Raw genomic sequence first — 26,288 nt, 5'->3', positions numbered from 1 at the left:
CAGCACCAACCATCAAAAGTCATTGTGTAGCTATTCTGTTTTTTCTTCCTTAAGAGATTTTCTGCAGAATGAGCTTTTCTACACAAGGCCGTTAACCGCTGTATCTACTTTTGGTTTTGTTGCAGAACTGAGATCTGAGCTTTACACAAAGAGCTTTTCCTTTCCTCTTTTTCCACTACATAACCTCTAGGTGGAGCTGTGCTCTAGTGGAACAGCACAAATACACAAGTAGAAACAGTGCTTTCAGAAATAATGCCCCATTTACCCTGATCTGTAAACCCCCGGGAAAGTGCTCTGAAAAAACAGCAGCAAAACTGGAGGATCATGTCATCTAAAGAACCTGTAAACAACCGTGATTATGGAATCACAAGTGCACAATAAATGCCTTGTGTAGAAAAGCTCTAAGAAAAAAAAAGAAGTAAGTAGTGGTGGGAAAACACAGGATGGCTCCCACTAGAAGACTATGTCATCTGGAGCCCCCATGACATTCTGTGAATGAGGCAAGGCAATTACGCATTAAAAGCCTTGTCTGGAAGCACCCTGTGTCCTACTGCTTTAAGCGACTAATGGTGCAATCCTATGCATGTTTAGACAGAAAAAGTCCTACAACTTCTAGCATTCCCCAGCCAGCAGTGCCAGAAGAAAAAAGCATTCCCTGCATTCCTCAGCCTGGCTTGAGGCCCCATTTCTAAATACCGATAAGTCTGGGGTCTCCAACATGGTGCCCATGGGCATCAATGGCCCCACAAAGGCCTCTCTTGGTGTCAGCCAGGCTATCTGCCCCTCCTGATTTTAAATTAATTTCTTAAGATTTGTTTAAATTAAAAAATAACTGTGAGGCTGGTTTGCTGCAAAATAAAATGCTGCTTGCTGGTACTCTCTTTATTTGGGTTCAAAAGAGCAGGTTTGAGTTTTGGAGTTGAGTTTCCCATCACTGCCTTATACTTCGGTTCTTGGGCAAGTTACTTTTCTGAGAGTCTCATCATGTTGGTTTCTGGGAAAGGAGTGTCCCATGACCAGCCATGCCCACCACGACAGCCATTTTATTAATGGGCAAGGTGTCACCATGGCAGCCATTTTGTGAGAGCACCCACAGGACTCTCAAAATTCCAAATTCAGCAACCCAAAAAGGTTGAGAATCCTTGCTATAAATCAGTTTTTACCCTCTGCAAAATAAAGACAAGTTGCACTATTTGTGACCCTTTCACATATACTGGTGGTCCTGCATGCCACATGTGGCCATGGTATGTCCTTGAACATTGATTGCTACATCCTTGCCCCCAAGTTGGCTCTGGGTCTCTGTGACATGCACAAAATACATATATTTAGAGAGACTTGTATCACCCTTGATAAGTACAGAACATATCTGTTAATTTCATAACATGGGATTCCCCACCCCCGCTCCCCACAAAAGAAACCCTAAAGTGACAGAGAAGAACAAAATTAAGGGAGTATAAACATGTCTTGTGAACATGTGCCTTTGTTTCTCTTTGACAGCCTGAACGATTTTCTCCACTTGAAGAGTTTGAAATAATTAACCGATACAGAAATCCCAGGTAGGACTATATTAGTTTCTTTTTAACCTCCTGTTAAAAAGACTAACTTGCTGTTGCAGTGACACTCTAGTTAGTAGTGAGATAAAAAGTACTGTCAATATCCTTGAATGAAATGGCTTTGATGATTGCATCGTATTATTACTCATTGATGCTAACTGGCCTTTAGATAGGGAGTTGTGCAGTGACAAGATCTACAAATAGGAAGTGTGATTATAGACTTTGCAATTAAAATTCTATCGAGCCACATAAATTGCAGTTGGATGGAGGGAATTCACCAAATACCACCCACAAAACAAACACTGTATGCATGCTAACTAGATGAGAGTCAAGATACTTGCCTTGCTTGGTTCTCCAGTTTGGCTGTCCATTTGTGAGTGTTAACGATGTGCACACACTTGGGAGTGTCTGGGGAACAGAAATAAGATGAGACGTATCCCAAATGCCAATTTTGGACATAATGGGGAAGTGTAATTTAAGCTAACCAGAATCAGTGCACTGCAGAAAGTGGGGAGGGGAGAGTGCACAGTCTGGATGCTCATTCCCAGCTGCTAAACTATGGCTTAGTAAGCTGGGAAGTGTATATTAAAAAAAGGCCAGCATTAATGAGGTCCATATTTCAAACAGACTGCAGGCCTTCAGAATAATAAGTGTTATAGCTAGAGCATGAAGCACTAATAACAATTTCCAATTATTTTTTAGTTGAAATGTCATGGAAGGTGCTTGGTCCTCAGTGCCATAATCAGCTGCAGAAAATGTTTTTGAATGATCAAATTCTCAGAAATTTCAGTAGAGCAACAGTCTATTTTTACATGCTTAAGACTGATTTACTATTATTTTCTATACATTGCAGTAGTGGTGGTCTAGTTATTACTACTGAGTTGGTAGTTGCTACCTTTGCATTTAGCATAGTGGATAATCATAGAATCATAGAAGAGTAGGTTTCGAAGGGGCCTGCAAGACCATCGAGTCCAGCCCCCTGCTCAATGCAGGAATCTAAGTCAAAGCATCCCTGACAGATGGCTGTCCAGCCTTGTCTTGAATGCCTCCAATGTGGGAGAGCCCACCACCTCCCTAGGTAATTGGTTCCATTGTCGTACTGCTCTAACAGTCAGGAACTTTTTCCTGATGTTCAGCTGGAATCTGGCTTCCTGTAACTTGAGCCCATTATTCCATGTCCTGCACTCTGGGATGATGGAGAAGAGATCCTGGCCTTCCTCTCTGTGACAACCTTTCAAGTACTTGAAGAGCGCTATCATATCTCCCTGCAGTCTTCTCTTCTCAAGGCTAAACATGCCCAGTTCTTTCAGTCTCTCTTCATAGGCCTTTGTTTTCAGTCCCCAGATCATGTTTGTTGCCCCCCTCTGAACCCTCTCCAGTTTGTCTCCATCCTTCTTAAAGTGTGGCGCCCAGAACTGGACACAGTATTTAAGATGAGGCCTATCCAGTGCTGAGTAGAGGGGAACTAGTACTTCACATGATTTGGAAGCTATACTATTAATGCAGCCCAAAATAACATTTGCCTTTTTTGCAGCCACATCACATTGTTGGCTCATATTCAGCTTGTGATCTACAGCAACTCCAAGATCCTTCTCGCTTGTAGTATTGTTGAGCCACGTATCCCCCATCTTGTAACTATGCTTTTGGTTTCTTTTTCCTAGGTGCAGAACTTGGCATTTATCCCTATTAAATTTAATTCCGCTGTTTTCTGCCCAGCGCTCCAGCATATCAAGAACACTTTGAATTTTGTTTCTGTCTTCCAGGGTGTTAGCTATCCCACCCAATTCTGTGTCATCTGCAAATCTGATCAGCATTCCCTGCACCTCCTCCTCCAAGTCATTAATACAAATGTTGAAGAGCACTGGGCCCAGGACTGAGCCCTGCGGTACCCCGCTCGTTACCTCTCCCCAGTTTGAGAAGATCCCATTGATAAGCACTCTTTGAGTCCGATTCTGTAGCCAACTGTGGATCCACTTGATAGTTGTTCCATCTAGCCCACTTTGAGCTAGTTTGCTAATCAGGATATTATGGGGCACTTTGTCAAAAGCTTTGCTGAAGTCGAGGTATATTATGTCCACACCATTCCCACAGTCCACAAGGGAGGTTACCTGATCAAAAAATGTTTTTCAGCATAAATATATCTCTCACTTATTCCAAGAGTTCCTAACATATTCCTTGTCTGCACAAATAGGATGAAAGGTACTTTATAGGAACATAGAATGTTGCCTTATACTGAGTCAGACCGTTGGTTTATCTAGCCCAGTAGTGTTGTGACACTGACAGGCAGCGGCTCTCCAGGGTTTCAGGCAGGAGGTTTTCCAGCCCTACCTGGAGATGCCCGGAATTGAACCTGGGACCTTCTGCATGCAAGGCAGGTGCTCTGCCACTGAACTATGGCCCCTCCCCAAATATAAATATTTAAACAAATAAAAGTATACTTTTGACATTTATAATCGGGGAATACCTATTCTCTCTTCAGATTGGAAGTATGAAAACTACTACTTCCTTTTTGTGGTTTGACATCCTCAAGATAATTGACCATAACTGAGCATTCAAAAACAGCAAGAGAAGATTCTGCACAGTGACAGATCACTGTGGAGATTTCCAGAGCAGGTTCTGAGTGGAGTCACAGAAACAATTCCTGGACGGTGCCATCTGAAAAATGTGTTGACTGGCTGTTCTAATTGTTGGTTGTCAAATGGCCGTTCAGTTAGCCCTGCTTTACCATTCCTGCCAAGGCTTGGTAATCTGAGGGAACAGAGGGGTGTAGTGATGCGCACCGCATGCCACAGACCAATGGCCAACCCTTGAGGTGGTTAGAGATTCCAAGTGGTAAATGTTTGTAAAATTCTGGGATACATAAGCTCGTGCAGTTAAGGGAAGCAGAGGAAATGGGGTTGTATTTTAGCCCCATGTCAAATTTGTCTCTATAAGAGCAGCTGCACCCATGTAGGTATGTATGGGTCATGTTCATAGGGTTCTTCTGGATTTTTACACACATTACTCAGCCAAATTAGAATCCAGTTTCCTGCTCTTCTTCCATCAAAGCCACATTGTGTACATTTAAGGTCATATGTAATTCCCAAGCTTTTGGAAACTAAAGAACAGTGATGGGAAATTAAAGGCACATGCATTTATCACAACTAAGCATTTCAGCTGAAGCACAAAAGAAGAATCCATATAGTGTGGGAGGTGGTGATGACACAGTTTTGCCCTCTTGAAAGTAGCACACACCAGAAAGGAATGTAATCTCAACCAGTAGTTAAACTAATGCAGATGTTACTGGCAATATGTTAAAGATATATTATTATGACTATATTATTTCTGATCAAATGTGAAGTTTGGTCTTTGTCAGGATTCCCCACAAGGCATAATATTTTCCTAGTTGGATTAGGCAAATAACTAAACTGAACTCAACCTTTAGTATTTTTTTAAACTGGCAACATTACTATTTTTGTAACCATCCACACAGGATTTGTTCATCTTTCAGTTCAACTCTTACAACTAAGTTTTTGGTTTGTGCTTCAGTTCTCATTAGCGCCTGAACTTCAGTTCAGGCAGGTTTCCCCTAGCAATGTTTCCCATCACTTTGGAGTTTCTTAGGGCAGGAGTAGGAAGAAGGTTGATCTGGATCTCGTTATAAATCTCTGGGTGATTTGCCGCAGATCAGCAAGGATTTCTGACTCCCAACTTGTTTAACAAGAGGAACACCAACGTTATGTTCCCCTCACCTGAAATTATACTGCTGAAATAAAGAAAGCTTGTGGCAATCAGGAGTGGATTTTTGTGTGGAAGAACTGTAAGCTCAGTTCAGTTCTGGTACTCAAAACAAATTCCTGGGCTCAGAATTCTTTATTTCTAACTGTATGTCTTTTGCACCAGGCTCTAGTAAACAGTAGATCCTGCCAGACTGAAGTCTGCCCACCCCTTTGTTAGGGAATACTCTGTGCTGTATTCCATAGAGTGCACAAGACAAGTATGTAGGAATGGATATACCACAAGACATAGTGATGGCCACCAACTTGGATATCTTTAAAAGAGGATTGGCCAAATGCATGGAGAATAAGGCTGTGAATGACTACTAGTCATGATGGCTCTATGCTACCTCCCATATCAAGGGCAGTATGCCTATGTACACCAGTCACTGGGGAACATGGGTGGGAGGGTGCTGTTGCACTCATGTTCTGCTTGTGAGTTTCCTGTGGGCAGCTGGTTGGCCACTGTGTGAACAGAAAGCTGGACTAGAGGGACCCTTGGTCTGATCCAGCACAGCTCTTCTTTTGATATATTATTCTGACTTTCCAAGTAATCCAAATTAAATGACAAAAGATGAACAAATGGCCTTATGGCACCGTAAAGACCAACAAATTATTATGGCATATGCTTTCTTGGACTAGAGCCCACTTCATCAGATGCATGAGTCTCTCCCTCTCTCCCTCTCCCTCTCTGGTGTCGGGGATGTGTGTATAAGTAAAAAGCGAAGTCACAGGGAAATTAAATGTAGAAAGTACAGCCAGTGATGGGTATGTTATTAACAATGACCATTCATAAAACAGTGTTGCTGATAACACAAACATCCTGGCATTAGGTAAGCTAATTCACACAGGTAATGTGATTTAAAAAAACCTTTATCCTAATGCAAGCAACCAGAGATAGAATTAAACCTTTTGATGAATGTTAATTCAGCAGTTTCTCATTTTAGTCTCTCTCTCAAGTAGATGTCAGGAATTAATCTGAGCGTCTGGAGATGTCGGGCAGCTCAGATTCAGAATGGGAATAGCCAAACAGGGGAGGGGGCACCCTTCCTAGTGAGCTCAGATATGGCAAGACTTTCTTCCCAAGACCTTGACAAACAGATGGCCCAGCCTGAATGCCCCCTCCCCTTTCCTCCACCATGAGAACCCAGGGTTCAGAAGAGGAGAGCAGGAGGGTGAGGGGCATGATTTGAGGGATGCTATGGCCCATCGCAGAGCAAAGCGGGAAGAGTTAGAGGCGGGGCCCAGACGCTCCACCAGGTTGGCCACTTGTGAAAGCCAGTGTAGGAGGGAGCCACCCTAAAGGAGGGGCATCCCTGAGAAGCTAGTCTGGCCGAGAAGTTCTTACCCAGACTGCTGGCAACTTCTCTAATTTCCACTTCTGCTCCTCTATTGATGTGTGGATTTGCTGTTTCATTGCAGTCTGAGAGTTTCCTAAAATTTGCATTTGTAAAGAAGCTAGTCCTTAACGAATAAAGTAGTGAGCCTGAAGCCTTGTTTCCTGGAGTGTGTTGCTTGGGAAGGCAGAGGATGAAGGGACATGACAGCAGGGATGCACAGATTTTGATAAATCCATTCCGTCTGTGTTTCACTGATTGTTAGGGGTCTTTCGTTCCATCATCCACTCATTGGCAGAATAGGATTTTCTGTACAAGAATTTTGTTTCCAAATGTGCACTTGCACAAGTCTACATTTGGAAATGAATGAAATTGAGCAAATCCCCTCAAAAAGTAAAAAACAACAATACCCAGTCTGCTGGTCCATGGAATTCATGCAACTCAAAATAAGCCAGTCCACTGTGACATCTGCAGGTCAGATTCACAGAAATCTGGACTCATTTGAATCCACTGTGGATTTCTCCGACATCCCTACATTTGGCATTCCTTTGCTCAAGAATAGCCACTTTAAGGTCAGTGACAGAGTATCCCTGAAGGCTGAAATGTTTCCCTGCTGATTTTTGAATATTGTCATTTCCGATGTCGGATTTGTGGTCATAATACTTTTGTGGAGAGACTGGCCTATGTAGAATGGCCTATGTAGAATGCAGGAGGGCATTGCTGCCAGATGATGGCATGTATTGCATTGGAAGATGAGCAGGTGAATGAAACCCCAATGTTATGGCTGAAATTATTAGGTCCTGTAAAAGTGTTGCCAGAGTAGATATAGGAACAGAGTTGGTATTTGGGTTCATTGTAGAGTTCCTGTATTTGTTACGTGGTCTGTTATTGTGACTAACAGTTTTAGGTTGAGGTGGGCTATCTGTAAGAAAGTATAGAAATTCCCTCCCCGCCAACAAGGCCTGTGAGAGGCAAGGCTGGACCTCCCATGAAGAGGGGTGAAGCACAATTACACACTCCATCCCCACTGCCAGGAGCCCCCGCCGGGTAGGTGCCAGGTAGGTGGGTGCTCCAGAGAGCCCCACTGGCCTCTCTCCCCGTGGCATTTGCTACAGCCAGAGAGCGGAGCTGACAGGGCTCTCTGGAGAGCTGCCGCCCAGCCCAGCAGCACAATAGCTAGTGCTCTCAGGAGCAGCCACCAACCCTCTGTCTCATCCTGAGAATCCTCTCACAGTGGTTCCAGACAGTGGATGGTCTCTCTCAAGGGTGCTCTCCAGGGATGCTCCCTCCCACAATGCCTGGAGCTGAGGAAGGACCCCTCGGAGCCAGGCATTTGGGCCTGGCCAGCTCTGCAAAGCTGCGCTGGCAGCTTTTTATGGCCAACGTGGGTCTTCAGAGAGCAACAACAGTTGTGGCAGCAATAATAGGGAGGCAGATGGGAGATGTGCATGTGCTTTCCCACCTCAGGTGGCCCTGGTGCGAGGGAAGTGTCATTGTCCAGAATGGGCTGTAGTTCACTGATATTACATTTAAGTGGTTTTACCTGGAGCTATAGGTCAGAGATGGCATCAGAGGTAAGCATTGTTGGGCACCTGACAAGGCCCACATATCTCAAGGGGGGCCACTGTCTACCCTCAGAGCCTTCTGGCCCTGCTGCTCCTCATTCTTGCTGTCAGTGCATGCTCACCTGCCGTCTCAAGGCATGCAAGCAGTGAACAGAGTGAGGAAGATAGAGAAGCATTGCTGGCCAGATTCGGTCCAGAGGGAGAGAGCAAGTGAACAGGCAGCCGGAATAGACGTGAGGAGTAGGTGGACCCACTCAGGGAGGAGCCAACTGAGAGCATCTTACCCAAAGCCCCACCCAAAAAAACCTGAAGCCAGTGCTGCAAGTAACAAGTGGTGTTACGGGTAACAACAAGTGCTGTTCTGTCATTTTCTTTTCAGGGTCTGTCTTGTAGTAAATTATCCCTGGGAACCAGTCTGGCCTTGTCAGTCTGTTTCTTTTCCACTTGTTGGGTGGGTACTGAAGTTTGAAAAATGCCTGTTGTGAGTCCCTATCCCATGAGTCTCAAGGGACACTGTTGTGTTGTTGAGCTTGGCTGTAGACAATGGTTTTGTGGTGTGTTCTGGATGGAAGCTGGAAGCATGTAAGTATGCGTAACAGTCTGTGGGTTTCTGATATAAGGTGGTGCTTACTATATGTGGTATGTAACTTCATAGTACTATCCAGAGAGTGAACTTATTCCCTTTCCTAAAAAGTTGAGTATACGGAAGAAATAATATCGGAAATAACTGGGCTGAATGTTCTCTGCCGAATTCTAGCAGTACGTACATTAAATAAACTTGTATTGTGTCACATGCATAACTTTTACTATGTTGCTTAATCAGTAGATGTGGTCCCTCCACTTTCTATCAGTAGAACTCACCAATAACAAAAGTAGGGGGAAAAGAGTGCTCAAAATAACTGTCATTTCTTTTAGCAATTTTTGTTGGAGTTGATGTATTTTAGCAAACATTTATTAACCCTCAATGTATTTTCATGATTTGTGCATCTTTAGTTATTTATCTGCATATTTTACATTGCAAATATACCTATCAAAGGATTATGTAAAAATACAGTACACTTTTTCTCTATACTCTTAAGATCTATAAGTCCATTTTGCTCTACAGAGTCCATTGAAGTGAAAGATACCTAAAAATGCTGAGCAAGGGATAAATATTACACAACCTTCCTCTGATTATAATTCAACATCCTCTTTGTCAGTCCCATACTACTTGGTCACTCCAAAGTGAATTAAACTAGGAGAACACTGTAAAGATCAAGTGTATACCTTCACTATTAAATAATTTGGATATACAGTTGCCAACAGCTCATTATCTTTTTCAACATGGCAGACAGTAATTACATGCAATTAGGCAAATCTTTGAAGAGAATTAGTGTAGTAATTGACAAATCCGTTAAAGTAGAAAAATATTTTTAGCTGTTTTAACATCTGCAAATCTTGAGATTTTAAACCACATTATGACACATTGGGACTGATTCAGTGAGTAAACGTTTTTTAATGTTTTTAATGTTGTTTTGCTTCTTGCATATATGGGTAACCAGATGGAAAAGAGTTTTTTAAAAACTGGCAGAGCAATGCTGCTAAAAAGAGTGTCATGTGATGTGTTACTCTGGCTTCACTTTGTCAGCTTTTCATCTACATTAATTAGTATTGCAAAATTGTAATCGAATGTGTCACTACACTTCATATTTTGGTCAGCTTAAAAAGGAGGCAAGGACATGAGCAGAACATTCTGTTGTCCTTCAGCAAATGGAGAAGATACACATACGATTCATCCCCACCCCCATTTAAACCAATAAATATTACAAAATTATTTCGCTTTTACTTCAAAGCTAAAGACCCATGCCAATCAAAGTGATTCTGCATGGAATGCCCTAAAATATATAATACTGTAAGTATCCCACAGGACCAGGCTGGAGATTAAATGTAAATAATGTACGCGTGCGTGTGTGCGTGTGTGTGTGTGTGTGTGTGTGTGTGTGAGAGAGAGAGAGAGAGAGAGAGATGGATGCACAAGAGAGTGCACTTTTGGCAATGATCCTGGAGCACATCCCTTGTACAGGCAGCCTTCTCCCATACGAGCTTGCCTGGGTTTTAAGATCTTTGGGGGAAGCCCCTCAGAGGTCTATTTGGTGGGACACAAGACAGAGCCTTCTCGGTGGCTGCTCCCAGTCTGTGGAACTCCCTAGTGAGGGAGGCTAGTTTGGCTTTCTCTCTGCTGTCCTTCCACTGGCAGGCAAAGATGTTTTTATTCAAGCAGGCCTTTGACATGTGAGCTGGGCCTTGGGGTTAGGTGCCGTTTTTACTCTTTTGCTGTTGTGCTTTTAAATTGTGTTTTATTGTATTTGTTTTATGATTGTTTTAGCTAGGTTTTTTATTTTAAAGTTTGATTCTTGTTATCCACCTTGAGTGCTTGATAGAAAGGTGGGATATGAATCAAATAAATTGATACATAAAAGCATGGTGCATGAAAGGAGGGGTTTAACACTTCCCTGCTTCTCTCCCATGTCAAATAGCAGCTTTGAGAACCTATTTTCAGTGAGTCTGGGGGTGGTGGTGGTGTTAAACTCCCACCCCCAGGCTAATTACTTTAAAGAAAAAGATAATGTGACACTAAACCCACATACTCAATGTCATGCGTAGTTTGGCCCTTAAACATCATTCCCATTGCATGCACTTTCCAGTGGTGTCAGTGTGGGAACTGTATGTCTAAGTTATATCACCAAATGCCACCAGAGGAGTAAAGCGAAGAGAAATTGTCACCAATTACAGGGCTGATACTATTAATAATGCTTGTTAAAACAAAGCAGCCATTTTTTCCAATGAAAAGAACAAAGAATTGTTATGTTTAGTATAACTGCAGCATTGGCTGATTCCTCACCACTGGCAGAATTGTCACAGAATCATAGGAATTGGAAGAGGCTAATTAGGCCACCGAGTCCGACCCCCCGCTCAGTACAGGAGTCCAGTTTAAAGCATCCCTGCCAGACGGCTGCCCAGTCTCTGCTCGAATACCTTTGGGGACGGAGAACCTCCCTAGGTTGTTGCTTCCATTGCCGTTTTTATATGCTTTCTTACAGCCCTATTACAGGTTCCAAAACAGGCAGGAAGTTAGAAGGACATGACGGAATGTCCCCACAAAAGACAATTGCAATGAATGTCAACATAGTAACTTAATTTTGGCCTGCCTGTCCACAAGGTTTTTACTATAATTACTGGTTACTTCATTTTGCATGTGTGTTACGGAGAGATCCCAATTCCACCAGTAACAATGACAATACAGGAATGTCTCCATGCTGCAGGCATTAGTCATGTAAACATAGAGGAGGTATTTTCAGTTTCCTCTGGTGGAACAGGCCACCTGGAGTTTATCGGAATTATTAATGCTGTAAGTATAACATCAGCCGTAATTAAAGTTCCTTTCCAGCAAGACCTAGCAATAAATGTAAAGTTTTCTATTTATCTCAGTCTCAGCTAGAGACTGAAATATGTGACTGTAACAGCTGTGGATATCTGCATCTATTGCAGCAGTTGTTAAAAACAGTAGTAAAGAGAATTAATAGAAGCTGCCAATACAATTTTCCCCTGATCAAGAAATGATTTTTTATTTTTATTTTTTAGCTAGGAGTTCTTGGCACCGAGGCTTTTTTTGGAGGCTGCTTGTGAAGAGGAAAATAGGATTTGCTTGGATTGCATTACCTCAGAGTAATTTGAGGCCCAGCTGGAATCCATAAGTAGCAATCAGCATTGTGCCTGTGACATCACCATGGCACTGAGACATCTCTCCCCCATCTAGGGCAGCATAAATGTCACTCGTCAGCTCAGGAAGTTTTTCATGGGGGGGGGGGCAGAGACCGACCTTCACTTCTGTGGGCAAATTTCCTGCCCAAGTGTAATCAGAATAGTAGGGTTGGAAGGGGCCTACAAGGCCATCGAGTCCAACCCCCTGCTCAGTGCAGTAAGATCAAGCTATTCAAGTGAAGGGAAAAATATAGAGAGAATACTGAATCCACCCACCCACCCATGTACCCTTCTCATTACTCGAGTATTAGCATTATACAGCATCATGCTGTGGAATAATGTGCTCTGTCTTCTTCCCCCCCCCCTTGGAAGTGGTAAGTAGATTAGCCACAGGAGATAAACCTATTTACTATACATCATATTTATAAATGGCATATTTTAACACATAAAAAAGCCTTTAGAAGCCATTCATTTCATCTGTATCCCCTAGCATTTTCTCTGAAAATTCATTAGCTCTATTTAAGGAAAAATACGAGCTTGTTTCCAGAGACATGGTTAATTCCGCCCCGTGCCCCCCCAACTCAAAAGTAAGGGTAGTTACCTTGTACTCTGTCCAGCACTCATCTTTTCACATTACATTTTCTCTAATACAGGCTAGCCTAGGACATTGTGATGTCAGCAAGGGCCAAACTACACACTACTTTACTTGCTCTAACATTAAGGCTTTAAAAAAAAAAGGCATGGGGGGATTTAACCTTTTCCTCCCTTGCTGCAATCTGGAGGAAAACCCTCTTTTGAAATTAGTACCTGCTTCCGGGAAAAATTCCCCCAAGGGCCAATATATACATTCCAGCCAAGTAAATATTTCATAGTTCATTCATCCTGTTTGGTTGGCTTATTAGTAGCCTGTTCAAGGCTTTATTTCTCTTGTCTGTAAGATAATTCACAGATTGCTACATACTTAGTTCAGTTGCGATGCACATTTAAGAATGGAACACAATTGCTTTTAACTAGGGGCAGCTTAACTAGGGGCATTTTAACAGGGAACAACTTAACTAGGCAGAAAGCAAGGGCAAGGATCTGGGGTGTGTGTGTGTGTGTGTGTGTGTGAGTGAGAGAGAGAGAGAGAGAGAGAGAGAGAGAGAGAGAGATTTCAAGGTGATTTGCCATATTTCTCCAAAGGTTCCTGGCCAGCAATATAGTGGTAATTTTGTGCAGGCGCCCATTGTGACAGTCACCATAGTCATGCCCCCAAGGAGAGACCAAAAATGGAGGCAGATGTGCCTGTGCATGTGAGCTAGGGATGTATGAATTTTGTAAAATCCATTCTGTCTGCATTTCATGGATTGTCAGGTGTCTTTCATTCCGTCGTCCACTCATTGATGGAATCGTTTCCCCCCCCATTTCCCGAATTTGCACAAATTCACACTTGTGACTAGATCTGCATAAAATTCCAGAAAGTAAAAAAAATAAAGATGGTCCACAAGTCTTCAGAATCTGTGCAGCTCAGGAAAAGCTGGTCTGCTGTGGAATCCGTGTCACAGAGTGTGAATGTAATGTGTGTTGTTAAGAATTCCTTGTATTTCATAGGAGTGCTATTCCTAATAATCGCTGTATGCTGACTGCAAGTGATTAGTAATAAATGTAATTAGTTCTGTGTGTGTTGTGAGAGAACTGAGTAATGGAATGTATTCTTGGAAATAAGGGAAAACATTCTCGGAAATGGAGCAAGTTTGCCACAAGCGGGTTAGTTAAGTACTGGAACCAGAAAGCTGCTTCACTTAGCAGAGATACCTTCATTAAGGTGTTACTGGTGTCAGTGGCAAACATGGCTACATTGAGAGACATAGGAGTAGTGGCATGACCAAGTCCAAACTTAGGGTGAGGTCATCATCAAACAGGTGTTATAAAAAGCAAGGGTCTGATGTAATTGTACAGAGAGATCCTGGGAGAATGAGAAGCCTACCAAACATGATTACCTAAGCTCTGCAAAACATGCTTGCCAGATAACTATAAGAACTTAATGATGACTGCTTTGTTGATTGAGAGGAAACAATTCTAATTTTTCTAAGAAATATGCTAGCCACAATTTCTATTATGCTTTTAATCATCCCAACTGCATAGCATGTAGTAATTTTTTTTGCCTGTTTCATCATTGCAGAGATTTGTTATTCCTTAATTCTGTTTGAGCAGTTAATGTATATTTTGTGGGACCACTTCGTGTTGTTTGGCTTGTGAGGTGTTTCAGGGACCACAAACCAACCAAATTAATTCTTGCAGCCCATAAGGCTCAGCTAGATTCATACACCTGTTGCTGAGTGGGGTGTCCATAAAGCCATTGTATTCTCTTGATCTGGTGAATCTCAGATACACCTGTTCAAGTTTGGGAAACAAGCTAGTTGGGATGGAGCGAGAAGTCATCTCATCCACTGGTCAGATTCACAGAAATCTGAATTCATTTGATTACATTGTGGATTTCTCCAGCATTCTCTGAGCTCTGCCCCCAACTTTTCCCACTTTGTGTTGTGCCCTAGCATCTCTCAAGTCATGCCTCTCTTCCTCCTCCTCCTCGGAAACTTGCGTTCCCATGGTGGAGGGAGGGGGCAAAGACTCAGTCTGGGCCATTTGTTGGTCAAGGCCTTGGGAGGACTCTCTTCCAGCGTTTTGGCTCTCTAGGGAGGGTACCTCTCCTGGGCCTCTGATCTAGCTGCTGCTCCAACTCTGATTCAGAATCAGAGCTGTCAGACATCTCAAGGCACTTAGACTCATCCCTGACACGTACGACTCAAACAGGAGGAGACACAATTTTCACACACAAACACACACATATACACACCCAATGGGAGTTGCTCCTACAACAGGAATTCCAGGCACAGATGTTAATTTATATAGTGTCACCTGTGTACATGGCTCTTTAGAAGAATGAGAGAACAGATTCATATCCCAATGGAATCAACAGAGGAAGGGGAAGGAAATAGTGGCAGTAGCGAACAGGGAAAGAATATGCAATTATTTCAGTTACAGGCCTAGTTACAGTAGGATATTGGGAGTGAGGGGTTGTTCCAAAGGCTTCCCAGAAAAGGTGAATTTTGAGGAGGGATTTTAGGGAAGTCTCAAGGGAGGCAGTTTCAGGTATAAGGGTCAGCAAGGGAGAAGTTGTTTCAGAGAGGAAGAGGAGAACAGCAGAGGGTGGTGTTGCTGAACCAGCAAAAGATGTAGGCGGGGATGTCACAGGGCATAAAAGCAAAGAGATAGTGGGTGGGCAAGGAAGAAGCTTGTGCTGGGAGTAGACAGGAAGCCTGTATAAGGGGGGAAAACATGTAATCAGACTCAGGGAGGTGAATAATTTTGGCAGCAGAGTGCAGGGTAAAAGTGAGGGGACCAAGGCAAGGAAGTGAAAGCCAGAAAGATGGTAGGAAGAGGAGTTCAGCAGCCCCAAAGACTACAGACATGAGTAGTTACAGTGGGGTGGGAAACACAAAAGCACCATGTACAAATATTTACTTAAAGCAGTACAAGTTTGGGTAGAAGTTCTTGCTATTGGGTAACCATAATTAGTAGCATGGTGTATATATCCCATCATCTCACTGCACATGCAGTTTTCAGCATCTGAGAACCTTAGTGTTCATTTTACAGAAAGAGATGCTTCTAGTCCTTAAGACTGGGAATGTAGCCCTGAAAGCAGATGGAGGATGCTTAATAAAAATCTCACAAAAGGAGTGCCATGCTGAGCTGGATTTCCACTAGTAAGGGGTGGGGGGATGGTTTTGTTGCACATCCTCATCTATACATGAACCCAAACACACAAGTGTCACATGTATACAGAATGTAGGTCCAAAAGGCGGCCTTCCTAGACGTGTGGGGCACACAGAGTTTTTTGTACTAAGCTTCTATTGAAATTGGGAATAGCTACTTCTAAGTTTGGGGAAATTAGCTCACTCACTCGCATTAAAAACACTGAGATTTTTACAGACATGTTTCTTCTGTAGTGCGTGTGTACGTTTGAGAATAAACAGCTTGATTGGTACATCCCTCCCCAGCACATGAGGTGGCATACTTATTCCTAACAGGTCTAACTAATGGATAGAAAAGATGCAGATTAGAAATTAGTGTTCACCAAATGCGAAGCGGAAGTGGCACTAGGGAAATGGCAGAGAGGGGGACTGGAAGCTTGTACACCAGGGGAAGCACAGATGCTGGTGAAATCGGGGATTGTTGGGGTGGGAATAGAGAGATTTAGTAGAGAAGGAAACAAAGCATGAAATGGCTATCATTACCCGACTCAGAAGAAAAGGAACCCGGAGAACCTCATTTCCAGACTGGGTTGCCAAAAGTCGTAAAAATGCTAGATATGGGACAATCATCTCAAGAGTGTTTGGTCACTTTTGAGATAACTATGTTATCCAGGAAAAGCCAGAGGATTCCATGGAATGGCAGTCCAAGATAACTAGCTCTCGTGGTGAGGCTGGGGAGATGCAACAGATGCTAAGCCATTATTAGGGCCCCCAGAGCCTCAACAATTTGGTAAAAAAAATAATTTAGATAGAGAACCCTACCAACAGGGGTTTTGCTGAAAGTTCCCAATTAGGTTGAAGATTTTAATGCTTCTTGACACTGTTTGGTAGCTGTTTCTCTACACCAGGGATGGGCAACTTTGGGAGGTCTAGGGGCTATTTTTGCCCCCTTGACCTCCCCTTGGGGTGCTGGAAAATAATTAAAATGGCATCTAGAACTTCTACAGAGCACCATAAGGGTCAAAATGGTTGCTCTGGAGGCCATTTTGTCTTTTTTCTTTTTTACAATTCTGAGGGGACAGCAAGAGCCCTGTTTCCCACACTTGCTCTACACCTTAAGCTCACTTTTCAGCCACCACAATGGTACAATTGACCTCAAGATCAACAACTTGTACATGGGATGCAAGCCTCCACAGACACTCAGCAAGAGCTCAAGTGGTGACAACCTTGTAACACATATGGAACCTGACCTTGGATTCAATTGGCCCTTTACCTGGGAATAAAGCCTTATCTTTCTCTCAGGGGGAGCAAGGCAAACAGATTTCTCTGGGAAAATGAGGTGGTCCGGAATGAAAGTATAAGGGACTCCTGGCCCGCTAACCATGGGTTTGGTACCAGGAGAGGAAAACGTACTAGAAGAGAGTCACGAGGAACTATATGGAAAGCCTAAATGGATCCTGGGTTCACCCTTAGAGCCAATATGAACCAGCATGATAAATATCTAAGCAGGCAGATGATGGGAAACGTACTGTCTGCCTAAACTCCAAGGCAGCTCTAGGGTTTTGCACAAAGAATACAAAAGCTTGATTGCTTGGGGGCTGGACCCAGGCTGGGGTTTGCCAAAGGGGACAAAGGCTATGTTCTGAATAGAAGGTGCAGGGATGCTCCCTCCTTCTTGTTTGGCTACAAATTCAAGGCAGTCTAGCCCAGTAGTTATAACAAAGGAAGTCATTAAAGACACAGAGCCTAAGGGTGGCTCAGCTTTGACCTTGCTGACTTGGTAGGTGTGGATGCTTCAGGATTGGGTGGGTTCCCCCTCAAGGGCGTTTAATTGACCAATTCAAAGGTTACCTTGTAATTGGCTGGGTGATGGCAGGATAACTGGGCAGGCATCCACAGGGAGTTCCTCGGTTATAGCAAGTCCCTCCCTTTCATTTAACCAAGGCAGAGTCATGTATTCAAGGTGGTTCTTCATTGCACAGCATTTCAGAGTCCAGTTTTAATTGCTGATAGCTATTAGCGCTAGTCTTGCCTTCTGGATCAAAATGGATTTCAGTGCCAAGGTGTCAGGTCAATGTCCGATACATCCAAGGGCACAAAAATACATGCAATACAGAACGTAGGGATGTCTGAAACTCCTCTAACAGTGGGGTTCATTGTTCTGCATAGATCCTCACCACAACCCTCCTCCCTGTTATCAGCAGAAATAGAATGATACAATAGAAGCAAAATAGATGCAGGTTCCCTTAATCTACATAAAAAGAATTCATTTTCCGTGGCACAAAATTTTGGATTTGTTTGTGAAGCACGGGATATATCGATTAATCATGAGCCAGACATAGAATAGAGGAGGGAAGGATCTCTCAGATATGGCTAGTATGTGTATCATTGCTTACTTATTACTGCAGAGTGCAAACACTTTTTTTTTTTAACCACAACTCAATTAAAAATGGGTAGGGCTGCTTCAGTGCTTTGGCAGTGGGTGGTGGCACAGTTCTGGTCCCTGTAAGCCATCCCTAGAATAGATACACAGCTCTTTAAAAGTTGAATGTCTTTTATCAAGAGATTTAATGGACAAGAAGCATATTGCTCTGTGGCCCCAATGTCATGCCATTACTTACCACATCCTGTAACGCAAATACAATATAAACATTATCTTCCAGGCCTAGAGGAAAATTTCCACTGAATTTACTTCATGAAGCAGCAGAGAGAGAGAGAATTTTCGCTCAAGTGCCATCAGATTGCTAGTACAATTTTACTTTGAAAAGGCAGAGATAGTGCTTTTGTTCTCTAAAAGGGTTTTTTTAAGAATGTCTCCAGAGAGCATGCACCAAGCCCTTTACAGTTTCCACTGTCTTAGTTAAAGACTGGAGCATGACAATATTTTTCTTATTAACTGCTAAAATTAATTCTCTATGGGGATATAAACAAACAGCATTATTTCTTTATAGAGCCACAGATAGTAAAATACATTTTCTTTGAAATAGAACATATCTGACCATCTAGCATAAACTGCCCATAAATTAGGGGGGCATTCTCACTCGTTTCTGAACTTTTGACATGTTTGACGTGATCCAAGTGCTGGTTTTCCACTGTTCCCAAATGGAGAGATTAAGGATTTTATTCTCCTGTGTTTCTAGCAGGGAACACTGCCATTCCTTGACATCTAATAGGAAAATACACTAGATGGTGGCTTGAATCAATAATAGGTCTTTGTCCCTCTACAATGCCTGAAATGCATGGTGAGATTCAAAATTCATTTTCAACTCTAGTGAACCAAACTTGGCAGAAGACAGAGGTCAACACAAGTCTTCAGAATTAAACAAGAATTAAACAGAATTAAACCTTTTGTCTCACGTTATCATTAATGGTTCCAAAAACTGTCTCTGGACCCTTGTGATCTGGGTCTACTATTGTACAATGCAGTTGCAGTATCAACATAAAAGACAGGTGGTACCCTGCTCCTTTTCAACCACTAACACTGTATTGCATTGCAATATAGTCTATACTAATGCAGAGAGCCCCTCAAATAACACCTCCATGTTTTATTTAAATCCTGATTTTAAACCCAACCAGGATCTCCCAAGGCAACATAGAACAATACATTAAAACCGATCCAGTCTATCAAAATTACTAGCACGTTCTTCCTTTCCCACAAATGTCACTTTCTCTAAAATGTAGGTGGAAAATGTATCCTGCTCCTGATCCACGACACTTGGGTTGGGCAGACTACCCAAACTATCATCCTGCTAGGCTGACCAGAGACATCACAATGTCAAGAGAAGGTAGGATTCTTTCTTCTTTTATCATATAGGCAAAGTTATATTCAGAGCTATGCAAGAAACATAAATGATTCAGCAATTCAACAATCAGATGGAAGTCAAGGGACACAACTTGACAAGATTTGAACTCTGCTCAACCTAGTAAAAAGGCTCATTGGTAGAGGCAGAACATGGGCTCTGGAAGACCCGCCTAGCCTCCTATATTGTTTCCCATGTAGGTCTTATTCAGACACATTCAGTTAATGTGCATGCTAAGTTCACATTAAAAGGTCATTGGGCACTAAGTAGCCAGTGAAAGGATGGAGGTGTGATATATCATACACTTAGGTTGCAGTCCTAAACACACTGAGGATTAAGTCCCATTGAACACAGTTGGACTTACTTCTGAGTAAACATAGAATGGTGGTGTTAGGCTGCAATCCTAAGTACACATACTAGACAGTAAGCCCCATTAAAACACAGTGGGACTTGCTTCTGAGTAAAGACGCATAGGATTGTGCAATAATAATAATAATAATAATAATAGATTCTATACCACCTTTCTGAAGCCAATCAAGGTGGTTTACAAAAAGTTCAGAAAAACTATAAGCAAATAAAAACATAGTATAACATTATTGTATGTTTCACTTTAAGTGCTCCCACCAGAAACCAGTTCTTAATATACAGTAGGCTTGCCAGTTTATTTTTAGTACAGGAACTTTTCTTGTTAGCATCAGCATAGAGGATTCCCCCTGTCCAAGGGACTTTTGGCAGATAGTTGTAACACTGGATACAAGAAATCCAATTTAGCTGAGATTACATTTATTTTTAAAGACTTGACAGTATCTCATAAGCTTCCTTGTACTTTTCTGACCTTGCCGAATTCCTGGCTATGTGCAATTCATTATCTGCAGTTCTTAAGACCATCCCCCAGTCCTGGGACTCAGCAAAAGGGACAAGTGCCTGTGACTTGACATGTTTTATAGGGTAGTTTGCCAGTATGTAGATTACCAACTTGTGGTCATTAAGCTAATTTGTGTGGTGCTAGAAGTGGGTCACAGCTTTGTACTGTGCTTGCCAATCCATCCAGCTTCCCATGCCCCCTTCTGCAACAATCCCATCTTGCATATTTTAGTTCCACTCAATCTTCCTTCATGGGTACAAGTAAAAATGCATAAATAGCTAAAATCAGACTTCTCTAGCTACCTGTTTGTCAACCCCTGCCTCATTCTTTTTGCATTTCAAAGCTTAATGCTGCAGAAGCCTAAAAGAAAAAGAATTAGCCTTTGATGTGTACCATGACTGATTGTTAGGGCATTTCTATTTGGATTGTCTTTTATTGTGTAGGAAAAAAAACCCCTCATGTTGCAAAACAAACCTGGAGAAGTTGGGCCGGTTCAGGTGTAACTGGAATGAGTGAATGTACTGGTGCATTCTGCTCAGTTCCTCCCACTTAGTTCCTCCTGCCAGTGGGAGCAGCTAATGAACCTGGATCCCTGGCTTCTTGCTCTCCTAACAAGCCAGAGGCATAAGCCAAGAACAAATCCTGGCTTAGGATTCTGCTTGTTAGAAGAGGAGCAAGCCAGGTATCCTGGTCCAGATGTAATTCTAAACAAACCATGGACAGAGTCTTCCCAGTTTGTTTAGCCACTCCTGCTAGTAGGAGCCAAGTGGGTAGAATCAAGAAGCATGCACTAGAAGGCTTGCTTGTTCCTGGCAAGTGCTTACTGTTATGACTGAATTAATTTTTTTTAAAAAGGTATCCATAAAATCTTAGATTTTAATGTTTAAACCATCATCCACTTAGCTTGATTTCAAGCCTTTCTACACAAAGCATTTATTGTGCGCTTGTGATTCCTCACACATGGTATTTTGCAGGTTATTTATACAATGCTGTCATCCTCCAGGGCCTCTCCCATGCTTTGCAACCATTATAGTGGTTTTTTCTAATGAGAAAAGTCTGGTATATCCGTGAATGGCGGCATGAAACCCTGGTGTATTTCCACAATACCACCTAGTGATTGTATAATTGAACATGTAGAAAGGCAGAGAAAGAAAACCCCCAGAAAAACAAAAAACATGTGTAAAGGAGGTGATCTTAATCCCGCAAAGAATCCAGAAGCAGAAGCTTCGGTAATGTGATGGGTTAAAAGCCTCATGTAGAAAAGCCCTTCCTTTTCAAAGCAGTTATCACTTTGCAAATGGCCTTAGTTCATGCTACTGTGATACCTGAGGTCTCTTAAAACGTTGTTTTAAAATGCATTCACCACAGTAAGTAATACAACAACAATGCAAGATAATTGATGAGAGATCTGGCTGAATGTCTGGGGTGTTGCTAGGCGTGGGCCTGTGAGGCCCTGGCCCCAGACCTATTCCCCACAGCCTGGATCTATTCCCAAGAGCTCTAAGTGTCCACTGGTGCCAATAGGTGTTTTTTTTTTAATCTCCTTAATTATTATGCATTAATTTTCAAGGCTCAGTTGGAGCTCGAGAGAGAAGGGTTAACCCCCTCCCCACATGCTGCAATGCATCCCCCATTCCTCCCCCTGCAAGGCAATTTAACTTAGAAAAAAAAATCTCATTGGTGCCAATTGGAAGTTTTTAAGCTTAGCTGCCCTGCAGGGGTTGGGATTTCCAGGGGGATCACAGTTGGGGAGGGAAGGGTTAGCCCTTATTTTCCTGTGTGCACTGTGGCCCTGCAAATCTCTCCTCTGCATGGCAATTAAGCTTAAAAAACACCTTCCACTGATGCTAATTGAAACATTGGGCCCCAAATCCATTAAGTGCCTAGCAGCAACTTCCACCAGGAGCAGTCCAAATAACCTTAGTAAAAAAGCCAGATATGCATTCAATGTGTACAAATACATGATGACCATGATTTATTCAGAGTACAATGTCTGAGAGCCAGGCACATTGAGAAATTTCCCTTCCTAGACCATACCACTTCAGATTGAAGCTGGGGATTTGAATGCTGTCACAAAATTTAAAAAAAATTCCCCACGTACAGAGGATGAGCACATCAATAAGGCCTCTAAAGAGAGAACCCTTTTTTCCAATATATAAATTTTCTACAGGCAGGATGGAGATCTTTTGATGCAGTAAAGTATTCAAAATACGATCCAGCTGCTGTTTTAAGTAGCGTACTCTAGGAAATGTCATATACATCATGATATTTCCGAACACGTAGCTCAGCTCAGTCTTTTGCTGTTCAGAGCTTACTGCCTGCATCAGATCCCCAAGAACCATTCTGGCTCCTGACTCTTCAGAAGATACCATGTGCATGTTTGCAAACTTGGCCCAGCAACCTAAGGGCTAGAAACGCGCACAATATGAAAAACCTTGCCTAAGGATATATTTCTTAGTATACCAACTTTCTTTTCACAACTCAACTTAATAGGATATTCAGGATACATTTTGTTAGACAGAGTACTCACTTACACAATCCGATCTGATAGTTGTCAGTAAAATGAATGCGGATTTCAATGGGAAGATCACTTGGTATAGTTTTGCTAAACCTCTGAAAACTTCAATGCCGGTCATAACATTAAGGAAGCAATCCTATGTTCCCTGTGAGGCTGGATAAGGGGCAACTGGATGTTGTGGCGGTCCCTCTCTGTGGGAGAGAAGAGGAGGTCCAGGTCCTCTCTGAACAGTGATGGAGCTTTCCATTGCTGCTACTGCCCTACTCATAGCAGGGTTGAAAACAGGGTGGTTTGGGAGCATGTCAGAGCAAGCGGAGATTACTTGGATTCCCTTGCTACCATAACAGCCCCACCCCTCAAGGCCAGGAGCTGGCATTATTAATTTCTTCCCACTGGCTGCCACCACATATCCCACCCTGGGTTGGCACAAGCTGGCAGGGGCTGAGAAACGGCAGTAGCTCCACCACGGATCTCTCCCACCTGCCCCAGTAGGATTGCTCTGTCCCTTTTTCTATCAGTTTGAGATTGTGGCCCATTGGAAGACAATATTTTAAATGACACAATTATGCATTCACTAATGAAATGTTTCTATACAATTTATTGCACCAATGCCACAGAAAAAATTGACACAAATTATACTGTACATTTACAGCCCAAAATAATAAGTTTCCACAATTTGACATTGGTACCCACTCAATCAAAAGAACACTACTTGCATTTTCTCCCTGAAGACATACTGCAGCAACACACACACAGCCTTTCCCTACCAGGTAACATGCTGCGAAACCTTTCTGCTTTTGGAAAAATTATAGCTGTTATTTTAGTGAGTGGACAGCCCTTTCCACCTCTGCAGCTATCAGCTTGGTGATAAACTGTAAAATTAAAAGAAATCAAGCCTTCCAGAATGGTTGTTGATTTCAGATGAGACATCTAGAATACCAATCAATATTTTTTCAAATGCTAGACATCAAGCTACAAACTTTTGATTGCATTAAAATGTATTAAAAATTGTTTATCTAAATCAACATTTACAATACGCCATCTGTTTTTCTCCTTTTTGCTTCCATTCATTAAAATGTCAGATAATTTTAGAAAAACCACACTCATACTTAATGTTGCAAAATATGGACTGTGGAAATCTCAAGAGATTTTCTCCCACTTAGGAAACAAAAAAAAGGGGTGCTAATTTTGGGGGTACAAAATACTGTTTAATACACCATGAAAAATAAAAGGCTTTGGAATTTTGAAGATTTAAGGAGCTTTCATTTCATTGTCAGTTTCAGTGTTCCACATTTATTTGTATCACTTTAAAAACTATTTAAAATATCAAAACTAAAGCCTGCTAATAAAAAAGGATAGCCATGGACACCCACGGGTACAGCTTTTTACTCTGCAAATGCTACAGCACAATCCTTCAGAAAATTCAACAGGTGCACAAATTGAAGTTGCCCCCTACTGGCAGCTTATTCTGTAAACTGAGGTAGTTGTTTGGATTATTTTAAGTGGGAAGGAGAAAAGATTTATTTTTCTTAAAATATAGAACAAACCAACTTTTACTAAAATATTATTCTAATATGGAGGCAACTCTCAGCATTGTGAAGACCATCCCTGTTTTACTTTAACCTTCATCAGTTTAGATTTCTATTTTTTAAGGACATTTGCAATAAAGAGAATGACAGGGAAGCAAACAATGCTGCTAATGGATAACTACTAGCTCCTATAAAACAGGAATGCCTACATCTAGGCTCTATGATTAAACATTCACCTGAAAGTATTGGCAAGAATGAAGGAGCAATGGGACAAAATGGAAAATTTGATGAGCCCTTAATAAGATAATGCTATAGTACTAAACTAGTGTTTAGATAAACATTGTATCGCAATTGCCAGCACCACTAAGCCGAGTAGACAAATAGGACAAAGCTTCTTTCTACCTCTATTTAGCATTTTCAGTCTGATATTGAGATTGTATCAGGTCACTAGGTCAATCTTAGCACTCTGCATGCCAAGAACATTTGCAGGAAAGATTGCACTCCTCTTGTTTTAATTTCACACAGAAATCTGTAGCGATTGAAGTTTGAAGAAGTTACAACTTTTATACTGAACCTTCTAAGTAATGCCCTGGCCCTGAAACCCAAGATGTATATGGCTGTACAACACTACAGAAATTAAAAGGAGAGAGATTGATATGATTAACTTCTAAATGCACATAAGTTTCTCTTTTAGAATCAAGACATACAAGAATGGAAGGCACTGAGAAGCTAGTGCAAAACGTTCCGTGGGATTGCTTTGGACACTTGTAACTGTCATAATGAATTGCTGTGTCACTGTTACTATGGCTACCTCACACACACACACCCGCCGCCGCCAATACCCTCTCTGGGGTTTCTTCTGTACATTGTATTCATTCATTCAAGAAGTTGATGTGGCTTATACAGTGTGGCTAAAATAGGATCACTTATTCACAGGGCAAAGATGCAGTTATGCTTTTAAAAAATAAGCCACCCAGAATTTATGCCAGCTTCATAACCATATTGGTTCCTAAAGTTCCCATGCAAGCTTCTTTTTTGAGATGCTAGTATGGGATAAATTAGGATGTTTGACCTACATTTTAACAAGACCAGGAAATTGCAATTCAAGATGTGGCATTTGCAACACTTTATGCCAAGGCTCTAGCAGTGTATCCCATTTTCATCTGACGCTGATGTAGATACAGAACTTCCTTCTCCACCAAGAATACTGAATAAAGCTGCAGCCCCCTTGGACTGTTTTACTTACTTAGGAACCAACCAAACACAAATTCCAATTCCTTGTTTCATGCAGGGGCAGTGCTGTAACACAAGAGCATGGGCATAAATACAACCTCCAACTCATCATCTCGTCCATCCAAACATAGGAATGCTTATGCGCACAAAGATTTTACTGACAGCTCCCCATCTGAAAGAGTCAGAAGGACAAGTGCAACAGTAAGGAAACCAAACTTGGATTTTGTTTTGTTTTGTTTGGCTGAAAATTATGTATCAGCAGTGTATCCACCAATAGTGTTGAATCCTTTTGTCCATTAAAATACAAGGATGCATGACGATATAAAAACCCTGAATGTCTTTTCCATTATGTAAACTGAAATTTCACTGATAAGCGTCCAGACAAAATGCAGGAGAGGAAAAGTGACGGAACTGCTGTCGCCTGCTGTTCTCCGTTTCACATCTCTTCATGTTTGGCGTCTCTGTTTTCCCACTCCAAATCCACTCACTTTGCCTTCAAGGTTTTAGCTTAGAGGAGAATTTGAGCAACATATGGAGAATGAGTACTTGCTATAGCAGCCAGCAGAGGCAAGTCATTGGATTCAATCCTAGAAATGAAAATGATATGTAAGTTACAATGAAGTGTTAAAATATCCCTGTGTGGGCCTTCAGCTGGGGA

The 26,288-nt window shown here is 42.1% G+C and overlaps 2 protein-coding genes across 4 annotated transcripts in view; one reads left to right on the top strand and one right to left on the bottom strand.

The window, feature by feature from the left end:
• Positions 1–25,953, top strand: part of SPMIP2 (sperm microtubule inner protein 2) — a 47,223-nt gene extending 21,270 nt beyond the window's left edge. Inside the window, exons 4-6 of the mRNA XM_084856365.1 lie at positions 1,498–1,556; positions 19,367–19,470; positions 25,689–25,953. Of these exons, the coding sequence (XP_084712491.1) occupies positions 1,498–1,556; positions 19,367–19,470; positions 25,689–25,702 (177 nt within the window). The 3' untranslated portion in view covers positions 25,703–25,953. The remainder of the gene's footprint in view (positions 1–1,497; positions 1,557–19,366; positions 19,471–25,688) is intronic.
• Positions 23,441–26,288, bottom strand: part of FNIP2 (folliculin interacting protein 2) — a 68,491-nt gene continuing 65,643 nt past the window's right edge. For all 3 annotated transcript variants that reach the window (XM_084856358.1, XM_084856357.1, XM_084856356.1), the window contains one exon: positions 23,441–26,217. In XM_084856358.1, coding sequence (XP_084712484.1) covers positions 26,139–26,217 — 79 coding nt within the window. In that variant the 3' untranslated portion in view covers positions 23,441–26,138. The remainder of the gene's footprint in view (positions 26,218–26,288) is intronic.

Source organism: Heloderma suspectum, chromosome 5 (assembly GCF_057233095.1).
Source record: "Heloderma suspectum isolate Gila_16-S chromosome 5, 16-S_ref, whole genome shotgun sequence".
In the NCBI taxonomy this organism is placed as follows: Eukaryota; Metazoa; Chordata; class Lepidosauria; order Squamata; family Helodermatidae; genus Heloderma; species Heloderma suspectum.
Note: the sequence above shows the minus strand (reverse complement) of the source record. Positions and strands in the feature narration are given on the sequence as shown.